Below are 12,675 nucleotides of genomic sequence, written 5' to 3'. Positions count from 1 at the left end.
CACAGATGGTTGGACACGACTGAAGTGACTTAGGACATACAAATCAAAAACTAATGTTTTTAGTTTTCTACGTGTTGTAAGCAACAGAAAATAAGAGGATGGAAGGAGAATAATGTGAAATGATACGCGTGGTGGTTGGTGCCTTGAAGAGAAACTGTCCCAGTCCACGGAAGATTCCTCTATTGTGATTATGAATATAGTTTCACCAAATGGTCTTGGCTAGAAGCCCAAAGGGGTAGCAGCTGCTGAGACTCAGTGCTCTCCACCATCATGGATCCTGTTTGACTTCTGCTGAAGGCAACATCCGTCTTTTCCTCCCCTCCAGGCCGGCTTTGCTCAGCCCCTTAGGACTTATCCCAACCACCCTTCCCCGACCAGCCTTCCCAGCTAACCCATCTCTATCTGCCCCAATTCTGCCCTTGCTTCCTGGGCCCAGATGTCAAGGGCCATTGAGTGCCCATCTCGGAGGGTGCCGAGTGGTCACCTAATGATTCAGTCAATGGAGAAATTATTTTCTGAGCTGCTGACATGTGCCAGACACATGTGCTGTGTACAGAGTAGGTACCATTCGGGAAACTGGTGTTAGAGTGATAAATAAGACCAACAAAGTCCTTGGTTTGTGGAGCTTATAGTGGGAGGACACAGACATAATATACAAGCAAACAAATGAATACAAATGGTAAGACACTTAAAAAAATACTTATCTTTATTTGGCTGCGTCAGATCTTAGTTGCAGCACGCAGGTTTTCAGTCTTCATTGAGGCATGTGGGATCTTTAGCTGTGGCATGTGAACCCTTTAGTTATGGCATGTGGGATCTAGTTCCCTTACCAGGGATTGAACCTGGGCCCCCTGCACTGGGAGCAAGGCATCTTAGCCACTGGACCACCAGGGAAGTCCCCTGAGGTAATTTAGATAGTTATAGGTCCTCTGGGGGCTTCCCAGGTGGCACTAGAGGTAAAGAACCCGCCCCCCCCCCCATCAGTGCAGGAGAGGCAAGAGATACAGGTTCAATCCCTGGGTCAGGAAGATCCCCTGGAGGAGGGCATGGCAACCCACTCCAATATTCTTGCCTGGAGAATCCCCATGGACAGAGGAGCTTGGCGGGCTACAGTCCATGGGGTCACAAAGGGTTGGACATGACTGAAGGGATTGAGCACGCATGTACAGGTCCCATGAAGAAAATAAAACAGAGAAAACATGCTACAGATTAGTGGGGTGGCTGGGAATAGGTGGTCGGGAGGCTTCTTGGGTAAGCGGATATGTGAGCTGAGACCTGGGTGGTGGAATGAAGCAGCCAGGGAAAAGCAGGAGATATGTTCCAGGCAGAGGGAATGAGCTTGGCTTGTCCAGGCTCCTGAATTAACTGATGCAGAACAGAGAAGGAAAGTTTCTTGTACAAGGTTGCACAGCCAGTCAGCAGCGTTAGAGCAGGCTCCTAGGCCAGTGCTGTGCCAGTGCAGCCCTCATTTCTTCTTAATGAAATGTCAGCTTCTTCAGGCCAAGGCTGGGCCTCTAGGGAACTCCCCACCTGTCAGTCATCTTTCTGCACCCCAGCCAGGGCGCCACTCTCCATCCCAGGGCAGCTGTGACTCTGCTGCAGCCCCGCCCTCTGGAGGTAAAAGGGACCAGACCGAAAGCAGAGTGGCCAAGTGGTTCCTGCCGTTAATTGCTAAGCGCAATAAACCCAGCGGAATCCCAGCCTTATAATGGCCTCGTTTAATTAATGCTAAATGACTGTGGGACCCGTATGGATTTATACATTAGATCCACATTAACACCAAATCGTTTGATCACGAATAACTGTTAAAATAATGAACACAGGCGCTTTACAACTAGATGAGAAGGATGGGACTCAGCCTCGCCCAGCCTTGCGGGGAGCAAAGCTCTCTTCTCAAGGTTCTACCTCCTTGCTTCCTTTCCCTCCCTCTGGCTCTGGAAGTTGTTATTTCTGAAAGGCATATATTGAGCCGTCTGTGTGCCAGGCGTTGTGTTGGCACTGTGTGTGTGTGTGTGTGTGTGTGTGTGCTGTGTGCGTGTGTGTGTGTGTGTTATAAAACTGCCCTCCTGGAGCTTGGCGGTTTAGATGAGGAGGTGAGGTGTGTGCTTGAAAATGAAGCATATTACAAGAGAAATACATGTATCAAGTATCAAACATCTACTGAGTTCTGGGGCCTTACGAATATCTTATGTAATCCTCAATATTGAGAGAAAGACGTATCATGGTCACTTGTTATCTGGCAGATGCGAAGGTCGTCCTTGTTCAGGATGAGTACGCTGCCCAAGGTCACCCATCTAGTTGATGTGAAACTGAAAATGAAACCCAGATTGAGCCTCCTGAGCCCTTGTTAATTCCACTGCAGGGTCCTGCTTCCTAAGATACCTGTCTGCAGGGTCCTCAACCTTGGCTGTCCTTCTGGCACTTCTGGCTGGGGTACTCTGGGAAGGCTTCGTGGAGGAGGAGGGCTTTGAGGGGTGCCTGTAGTTGTGTGCTGGGGGTGGGGAGCCAGTAGCTAGAACTCTTGGATGGTGGTAAAGGAGTTTTCTGCCTCTCCCCTTCCCTCATCCCTCCCCGCTGTCCCTCTTGCCCTCTCTGCTCAGACATTGCTTCCGCACAGTTTCCAAGTTCTCCTCGTTCTAGCTGACTCCACTGGAGTCTCTTCCTGAGAATCAGGTTATTCACTTTGCTCATTGGGAGGGCCAAGGGCCCCTACCTACCAGTCACATGGCCTCAGGAGGGGATCACTCTTCCTTCCCATTGTTTCCTCCATCACATGTCCCATCCCCTCGTGTCAACCAAGGAGCAGACAGGAATGGCCGGTGAATGGATGGACAGTGATGAGCTCAGCAGGAAGCAGACAGGACAGGGCCACTTGCTGGGCATGGCCAGGGGAAAGGGATGCAGAGATGCTCATTCTCCTCTGGGGCCTCCAACCTCTAGAAATCCCTACTGTTTCACCCACCATGCTGTACCGCATGGGTCTGCCCTGAACAGGGATGTTAGGAATGTCCCTGAGAGGATCTGACAGTGGACCCTAGGCAGCTCCTAGAACAGTTGGAAATTCTTCCTGATTGGTGAAGGCAGAGCAAAGATTTCTGCCCTTCATGCCTAAGCAGGTGAAATGAGGTCCTGGACTGGAGATCCCTGTCCTGGGGTTTTGAGGTCCAGTAGGTGCTGGGTAATATGTTGACTTCATTCCTACTTACATCTTTGGCACAAGCTTTCCCTTCCCTTTCTGCTCTTCCAGGCCAGCTATTACTTATCCTGTAAGACCCACCTCAGTCACCTCCTCTGAGAAGCCATCCAGACTTCACTGTGGAGAATTAACCACTTCTGTTCTGCATTTTCCTGGTATATGGCCTAAGCAGAGCACAGATCTCTCTGAATTACATGTCTATATGTATATCTGCCTTCTGGGTAGCTGTATGTAGGTGTCCACTCAGGAGAGATAAGGGTTTGGGGGGAGCTGGGTTCTCTCTGACCAGAGAGTGCTGGGTGTGCCAGCCCAGGCAGAGCCTAGCCATCACCATTTTGAGTGGAAAGAGGGGGGAAAAAAAAGAAAATTAGGACTAGGGAGATTTCCCCATTCAGTGAGTCATGCGCTTTGGGCTTGTGTGTGTGTGTGCACATGCACTCTGAATTCAGAAAGCTCCGCAAGCAAGTCCTGGGCAGCGGGGAGCACCTTCAAGAGGCCCTGGGTTGACGTTTCTCTGGGCTTGTAGGCTAGACTTTGTCTTCTGGGCTGAGCTATCAAATCCAGCTACCAGAGGAGCTGAGCGGACCAGGCTGGCCAGCAGGTGAGAGATGACCCTGTTTAACCATCCATGGCTCAAACAAATGGGCACAATATTTTGGGTTCCTTTTCCCTTAACCAGGGCATAAATCAGCTCTCTGGAGGGAGTTCAGACAATATTTTGGAATTAGGTTCTGGAAATGGAGATGAGCCCAGCGGGACCCCAAGGATTGACCAGTGGGAGCTCTGCCCGAGTGGGCCTGAGAGTGATGTGACAACCACAGATGACTGTGCTGCCACTCAGCACAGTGCGGCTGCCCCGGGAGCCTCTCTTGGCTGTATTTTGAAACTAGGCTGAACATTTTAGACTTGATTCTCTAGGAAATAAGACCATTGTCTGACGAGACTAGATCATGGAGGGTCTAGAATGCCAGGATAAAACCTTTGTTCTTAGTTACTTAAGGCAAGCGCCTGATATGTGTATCATAGCTGTATAGTTTTTTTTTGTTTGTTTTTGGCTCACTGGGTCTTTGTTGCGACCTGTGGGCTTTTTGTTGCTGTGCTTGTGGGCTTCTCCTGTTGCAGAGCATGGGCTCTACAGTGCAGGCTCAGTAGTTGTGATGCACAAACTCTCTAGTTGTGACATGCAGGCTTAGTTGTCCTGTGGCATGTGGGATCTTAGTTCCCCGACCAGGGATCGAACCCACATCCCCTGCATTGGAAGGGGAACTCTTAACCTCTGGACCACCGGAGAAGTTCCCCTCAAGACTGTGCTCTTTCTCACTCATGCCAAATATCAGGACTTGATCACAGCGCCTTTCTTCAGTGAATCTGTACTTGTCCTCAGAATTCTTCTGAATCAAATGCTCCACATGGCTGTTACAACAATTTGATTTGGTACTCAATAAGGAAATCTATCTGCTGTCTTTAGATCCAGGATCCTCACTGTATGTATAAAGAAACTGAGGCTAAGGGAGATAGTATGACCTGCCCAGGATCATCCTTAGTTTAGTATGAGGATGCAACAATGGCAAATCTTTGGACAGGGGCGAGACACGAAAATAAGATTAATCCAGCATGACAGAGCAGGGACTAGTGGGAGGTGAGCCAGGTGCCTGGGTGGAGAATTTAAAGAAACATCACTTTCTGCTGTCAAGTGCATGCTTGCCGCACCCTGAGAATGATGCCTCCTTAAATATTGCCCCCTGGGTGCTTTGCTGGCCTCACCTAGTTCCTGCCCTGGCTGGGAGGCTAGTTAGAAGCTAACTTCTGCTGAGCCTTGGCATCCGATGGAGCAGTAACAGCAGGAACACACGGAATACCAGGTCAAAGTCGACAGACGTTGTGAAGAAATAAGCAGTAGGACTTGGTGGCAGGCTGGCCATCAAGAATAAGATAAAGGGACATTTTTGAGTCTGGAAGTGACCCTAAGAATGGAGGAACCCTGACAGGAACAGGGAACAGGGTTAGAGGTTATCAGTAGGCTTGTGATTTTGTCTTTCTGGTGAGTGTTATTCAACACTGGCCCTATCTTCTATTTTTCATTAATTTTTTAAAAATGCAGTATAATGTACACAGAGAAAAACACACATACTGTAAGTGAGGAATTCTCAAAAAAAAAACAACAACAAAAATTAATCAAACCACTTAACTACTATCCAGATCAAGAAACAAAACATCTCCAGCACCCCAGAAATCCCTGTTACTCTCCTAATCTTCACCCCACCCAGCTCCCAAAGGTAGGCAGTATCCAGAATTCTAACACTGGGCATTCATTTTGCTTGGTTTTGTACTTTATATAGGCTTCCCTGGTGGCTCAGATGGTAAAGCGTCTGTCTACAACACGGGAGACCTGGGTTCGAGCCCTGGGTTTGGAAGATCCCCTGGAGAAGGAAATGGCAATCCACTCCAGGACTATTGCCTGGAGAATCCCATGGACGAGGAGCCTGGTAGGCTACAGTCCGTAATGGAATCTCATGGTTTGCACTCTTTTGCCTTGGCTTCCTTTACTCAATCTTCTGTTTGTGAGATCCATCCATGTTGTGAGTAATTATAGATTATCCATTCTCCTTGCTGTATAAGGTCAAATTGTGTGAATATGCCACGATTTATATACCCATCTGACTGTTGATAAGCATTTAGAGTTTCCAGTTTTGAGCTATTATGAATAGAGCTGCTGTGAACATTATCGTGCATGTCTTTTGGTGACAATATATGTGCATTTCTTTCTTTTTTTTTTTTGACCAAGGATATTTTCCTTTTTAAAACAAATAAATTATAAATACTTTTTCATTTATCATTGTTGATCAAAGAACCCCCAAATATTGAGTCTTCTTCATTTTTCAGGAATTATTAATTTCCAGAGCAGACCTCCATTTCATATCTTTTTTTTAAAGAAACATTTATTTACTTGGCTGTATCCAGTCTCAACCGTGGCACACAGGATCTTTCATTGCTGTGCACAGGCTCTCTGTTGTGGGCTCTAGAACATGTGGGCTCTCTAGTTGTGCCTCACAGGCTTAGTTGTCATGCGGCATGTGGGATCTTAGTTCCCTGATGAGGGATTGAACTCATGTCTTCTGCATTGGAAGGCAAATTCTGAACCACTGGACCACCAAGGAAGTCCCAGCATTTCATATCTTAAACCCCAGGGCTCTCATGCACTCCCTGTGGGCCTCAGTCAGTTGTCCACAGTGCTCTTCTTGCTCAATGATGCTCTCATCGTGTGCTTTCTTGGTTTCTGGGCAGGCACAGTGGCTTCTCTTGTGACTCCGATGGGACAGGTAGGGCTTGCGGTCGCCAGACCCAGCATTTTTCACATTGAAAGTAGCAACTAACACAGGCACTCTAAACTCCCCAGCCTCTGCAAATTTATCTGCAGTCACTTCTGGCGGTTGCTCCGAAAAACCTTATGCGTTTCTTTTGTGTGTGTGTATATACATATATATATACACATACATGAGAAAGGAATTGCTGGGTCATGGGGGAGGGTGTATGTCCAGCTGTGGTACATACTGTGCTGGCTGACTCCTGATCATCCCCAAGAGTATGTTAGGTCAGGACCTTCAAGGAATGAAAACCAAGGTGGGATTTGGGGTGCAGGAGATTCGCTGGGGGATACTTTGTGAAGGACAAAGAAGAGAGAGCAGGAGTAGGTAGTGTGACTGTGGGAAAGGAGAGGGGGGAGGAAGGAGGATTGGATAGGAAGAATCTGAGACCCAGCACAGCTCTAAAAAGGTGTTGGCTAGGCTGATGGAGAGTTCCCAGCCAAAGCTACCAAGAGAAGAGCCCATCAGCTGTGCTTGGCTTTGCCTGGGAGCAGTCTGGGGGAGGCAGGCCCTCGGCATGAATGTGGTTTTGGATCTAGAGGAATGGCAGCTGTGTTTCCCACAGCAGGAGATCTGAGCCATGGACATTCACGGCCACCAAGTGAGAATTATGAACCCTGTGGGTGATTGACAGAAGTATAGTGAAGTGTTTAAGAACTTGGGTTTTGGAATCAACCAGGCTGAGCTCAAGTCTCAGCCCAATCATTCGCTAGCTCTTTGACCTCTCATAGATTGCCTAAACCCTCTAAACCTCAGTCTCCAAGTCAGTAAAATGGAAGTAATAATGACTAACTTATATGGCTGTTGAAAGGATTAAATGAAAGCATTTGATACACAGTAATCACTCCGTCTAGTCAAGGCTATGGTTTTTCCAGTGGTCACGTATGGATGTGAGAGTTGGACTGTGAAGAAAGCTGAATGCCGAAAAATTGATGCTTTTGAACTGTGGTGTTGGAGAAGACTCTTGAGATTCCCTTGGACTGCAAGGAGATCCAACCAGTCCATTCTGAAGGAGATCAGCCCTGGGTGTTCTTTGGAAGGATTGATGCTAAAGCTGAAACTCCAGTACTTTGGCCACCTCATGCAAAGAGTTGACTCATTGGAAAAGACTGATGCTGGGAGGGATTGGGGGCAGGAGGAAAAGGGGACGACAGAGGATGAGATGGCTGGATGGCATCACTGACTCGATGGACGTGAGTCTGAGTGAACTCCGGGAGTTGGTGATAGACAGGGAGGCCTGGCGTGCTGCGATTCATAGGGTTGCAAAGAGTCGGACATGACTGAGTGACTGAACTGAACTGAACTGAATCACTCGGTAAATATTAATAGTTCATTGTTCCTTCAACATATTTATCGAGCACCTATAATATGCCAGGTGCTGTTCTAGACTTGGGATGCAGCAGTGAGCAAAGCAAAATGAGCATTCTAGTAAAGTGAGATGGACAATAAACAGACAAACAAGCAAAACATAGAGTGTCAGAGAGTTGGAATTGTGATGGAGAGAAATACATCAGGCAAAGGGGGAGCCTCTGACCTCTGTGGTCAAGGAAGCCTCCCCCCTCAGAAGTGACATTAGAGCATAAACTTCAAGGAAAAGAGGAGTCATGCCATGAGTGGGTAAGTATATTCTAAGCATATGAAACAAGTGCCAAGACCCTGGGATGGAAGTGTGCTTGGCCCACTTGAAACAGCATGGAGGCTGGTGGGCTGCAGCAGAGAGAGGGAGACAGGAGATGGTTGGAGATGAGGCTGAAGAAGTAGTTGGACCAGGAAGTGGAAGGCTTTGTGGGTCTTACTCTGAGCAAGATTGAAAGTCACTATAAATTATGTAGCGTCCCATTCCTCCACATTCTTGCCAATACTTCATATTACCAAACTTGATTTTTCTACCCAAATTTATGGACATAAAGTAGAATTTACTTTATTTATTTAATTTCTCCTATTATTAATGAGATCTAATAGCGCTTTATAAAAGTTTTATTCATTTGAGTTTCTGCTTCTGTGGGTTGCCTGCTCATATCCTTTGCCTCTTTCTGTAGGGTTTTCTATTTTGTTGATTCACAGTCTTCTTACGTGTTAGAGATAGTAATCTTTAATGATTTTAGACTTTAAAATATTTTCTATCGGTAGTCACTTGCTTATTAATTTTGTCCATAGCATCTGCAGTAGGTTGAATAGCGTCTTCCAAGAAGTCATGTCACCTGGAACCTCAGAATGTGACCTTATTTGGAAATAGGGTCTTTGCGCAGATGTAACTAGTTAAGGATCTTAAGATGAAATCTAATGACTGGTGTCCTTATAAGAAGAGGAGAGGACACAGAAAGACATGTAAAAGAAAACCACGTGAAAACAGAGACAGAGATGGGGGTTATGCTGCCATATGCCACGGGATGTCTGGGGCCCTCAGAAACTGAAAGGGACAAAGAAGGGTTATTTTCTATAACCTTCAGAGATAGCATGGTCCTGCTGACATTTTGACTTCAGACTTCTAGTCTCCAGAACTGTGAGAGGATAAACTTATGTTGTTTTAAGTTACCTAGTTTATTTAACTATTTTATGACAGCCCTAGGGAACTAGTCCAGATTTTGGAACTGGGTAGTGAGGTATTTGCTATAACAAAAGCCTTAAAATGTGGAAGTGGCTTTTGAATTAGGTTATGGGCAGAGGCTGGAAGAAATTGGGGTTCATTATAGAAAAATCCTATATTGAAGAGACTGTTGGCGGAAATGTGAATGTTAAAGGCTATTCTAGTGAGGGCTCAGAAGAGCGCAGTTGAGAAAGCTTCTATCATTTTAGAGAACACAATCATCATCTTGAATAGAATGGTGCAAGAAATAGGAACATTAAAGGTGTTTCTGATGAGGCCTGAGAAGAAAACGAGGACCATGTTATTGGAAATTGGAAAAAGAGCAATTCTTATTATAAAGTAGTAAAAAATTTGGCTGATTTATGTTCTGTTGTTGGGTAAAAATCAGGACTCAACTTAGGTATTTAGATTTCCAAGCAAATTGTGGAGGGTGTGGCTTGGTTTCTCTTTACTGCTGATAGCAAGTTCCAAGAGGAAAGAGATAAATTGAGAAAGAAATTGTTCAAAATTAAGGAACCAGAACTTGATGGTTTGGGAGTTTCTTGGCTCCTCCTGATTGTCAAAATTAGAAAATTCAATGTTGAGTAAGCACACTCTGCAGGGTGCACCAAGGGTGTGCCTTGAACAGCATTTTGCTGAAAAGAGTTAGGTAGATGACTAATGGGTCAAACCAGATCTCAGCAGAAGCCAGAAATAGGGGCAGGATTATGTGGAGAGTCTCTGTGGGGACCAGTTGTGTCTAATGGCATAGATGTCTTTGACATACACAGGAGACACACAAGGTTTGTGAAAATTTATACTGGTAGAAACACTGTCAGCTTGCACTGAAAGGGGTAAAGACTAGATAAAACAAAGAAAGCTGCCAGACTTCTGGGATTCTGTTAATATGGAAAGGAAAGTAGGGGACAGAGCTATTCAACCACACACGTGCTACTCTTGAAGAAAAAGATGAGTGACTTTGTGATCACAGATCCACAGATACAAAGGCAGAGACCAAAGAGGCAACAGCTATCTTTACAGGCCCAGAGGACAGGGCATCAAGCCACAGAGAACTAATTTCAGACCTTGAATTTGTTCTTCTGGGATTCAGACTTGTTTGAGAATGGTGACCTTTTTATCTCTTCATATGTGTGTACTTAGTTGTATCTAACTCTTTGAGACCCACAAGGACTATAGCCGACCAGGCTCCTTTGTCCATGGACTTTTCCAGGCAAGAATACTGGAAGGGTTGTCATTTCCTACTCCATTCTACTCTTTTAAATTCTTCCCTTTTAGAATGGGTGTGTTTATTCTATGTCTGTCCCATTATTATATTTTGGAAGTAGATAACTTGTTTTCTAGTTTCACAGGTCCACAGATGGAGAGGAATTTTGTCCCCAAATGGATCATACCCAGAATCTCATCTATACCTGATTTAGATGATGAGATTTGGAACTTGGTGAGTTGATAATGTTTAAATAAGGTTTTAGACTTAGAATTGTTGCTGGAATGAGTTAAGACTTGTGAGTGTCAGGATGGGGTGAATGTATTTTGCATGTGGGTAGGATGTAAATTTGGGGTGGAGGGTATAGAGTAGACTATAGTGGGTTGAATAGTATTCCCCAGAAAGACATGTTGAAGTCATAACCCCCAGTATCTGTGAATGTGACCTTATTTGGAAATCAGGTCTTGTGATTATAAATCCTATATGACTTATGTCTTATAAGAGGAAAATACCATACAAAAACAGAGACACACAGGGAGAAGATGAGCTTGTGGTGATAAAGGCAGAGATTGGAGTGATCACCTAGAAATCAAAGAATGCCAAGGAATGCTGGCAAAAACCAGAAGCGAGAAGAAGCACGGGAAGATTCTCCCCTAAAAGTTTCAATGGGAAAAAGCCTGGATGACACCTTGCCTTCAGACTTCTTGCCTCTAGAATGATGAGACAATAAATTTCGGTTTTAAGCTCCTTAGTTGTGGTATTCTCTTATGGCAGCCCTTTGAAATGAATGTAGCATCCTTTCAGTTAACATAAATCTTTGGTAGTTAATAGTCAAGTCAATCAGTTTTTGCCTTATGGTTTTTGCTCTTTGGGTTTTGATGATGAAGTTTCATCCCTGACAAAGATCACAAGAAGAGTTTTATTTGTTTTTATTCTATTTTACCTGTTATTTTGCCTTTCAATTTTAGGTCTTTACTCTTCCTGGAATTCACCTTTGTATATGGTATGAGATAGAGGCTTTTTTGGGCAAATTATCAACTAAATAAGTCATCCTTTTCCTACTTGTTTGTGATGTTATCTTGATCATATATTAAGTTCCTATATATATGTAGGCATTTTCTCTTCTCCATTGGATTTATGTCTGTTCTTGAGTTATAAGCAAACATTTTAAAAATTATATAGCTCTATATTATGTACTAATACCTGCTACAGCAAATCAGCATGCTTTGCTCTTTCAAAAAATTGATTTAGGTATTTGTGGACTTTCAAACCTTCATTTTTCTACATATTAATTTTGGAATCAATTTATCAGCTTTATAAAAAATTGCTGGAATTTTGATTGAACTTTCATTGAATTTAGAGGTGATTGAGCTTTCATGAAATTTCCATCAAATTTGCAGTTAGATCTAGAGAGTGAATAAAATTTGACCTATCTGTCTATACATGTATATCTAAATCTATCTCTATCTACATTTAACCTGTCTATCCATATTGATATCTATATATACACACATTTTTTTACATGACTGCCTTGTAAGTGGGTTATGTTCTTCCTTTAAGAGGAACATAATGACAGTGTCTGGTTGACTCTGTTTTATTGGTTTTAGGAGCCATTGATGATAAATGGCTAGATCAATTAATTCATTAGGAGTTGCAATAAGGTGACATTTTAACTTAAGTCATTTTTATTGATTTTTATCCCTTTTTTTCTTTTATAGTTTTATTCTTTGAGTTTACTCTGTAATCTTTTTTTTTTGTAAATTCCTGAGTTACTTAGCTCATTATTTCCATCTTTGTTGTTTTCTGGTAAGTGTAGTTAAAGCCATTAATTTTCCTAAAGTCTTTCTTTAGTCTTACAAATTTTGACATGTAGTGTTTTTATTGTCATTCAGTTCTAAGTATTTTGTAATTTCCCCTATTATTTCCTGTTTAATATAAAGTGTTGTTAAGTAGCTTGCTTTTTCAGTTTCTATACCTTTGAGATGAATAAAAGCCTGTCTTTTGTATTGATTCCTATTTTTATTATGGTCTTTGGAAATAGTTGAATCATCATCCTTTGTAGCCTAGCTCAAGGTGTATTTTTTGGAGTGTCCTGTGTGAGCTAAGGGCTTCACTGGTGGCTCAGACAGTAAAGAATCTGCCTGCAATGCGGGAACCTGTGTTCGATCCCGGGGTTAGGAAGATCCCATGGAGGAGGGCTTGGCAACCCACTCCAGTGTTCTTGCCTGGAGAATCCCATGGACAGAGGAACCTGGCAGGCTCCCATCCACAGGTTTGCAACGAGTCGGACACGACTGAGTGACTAAGCACAGCACCGCACATA

General features: G+C 44.1%; 1 protein-coding gene across 6 annotated transcripts in view; it reads left to right on the top strand.

Annotated features, from left to right (window-relative positions):
- BUD13 (BUD13 spliceosome associated protein) overlaps positions 1 to 11,099 on the top strand; it is a 146,174-nt gene extending 135,075 nt beyond the window's left edge. For 3 of the 6 annotated variants that reach the window (XR_015141872.1, XR_015141871.1, XM_086339358.1), the window contains exons 10-11: positions 10,490 to 10,586; positions 10,878 to 11,099. Coding sequence is in view for 4 of the 6 variants with exons in the window: in XM_086339358.1 (XP_086195484.1) it covers positions 10,490 to 10,586; positions 10,878 to 10,898 (118 nt within the window). In the remaining 2 variants the exon portion in view is untranslated. Of the gene's footprint in view, positions 1 to 10,489; positions 10,587 to 10,854 lie in introns of all 6 variants that reach the window. The other 3 variants (XM_086339359.1, XM_086339357.1, XM_086339363.1) reach the window with 1 other exon arrangement.
- Positions 11,100 to 12,675: the final 1,576 nt, after the last annotated feature.

This window comes from Bos grunniens, chromosome 15, assembly GCF_055505025.1.
Source record: "Bos grunniens cultivar Pamir isolate PY7600 chromosome 15, Bosgru_T2T1.0, whole genome shotgun sequence".
Lineage (NCBI taxonomy): Eukaryota > Metazoa > Chordata > Mammalia > Artiodactyla > Bovidae > Bos > Bos grunniens.
The sequence above is the reverse complement of the archived record's forward strand: the minus strand, read 5'-3'. Positions and strand labels throughout refer to the sequence as shown.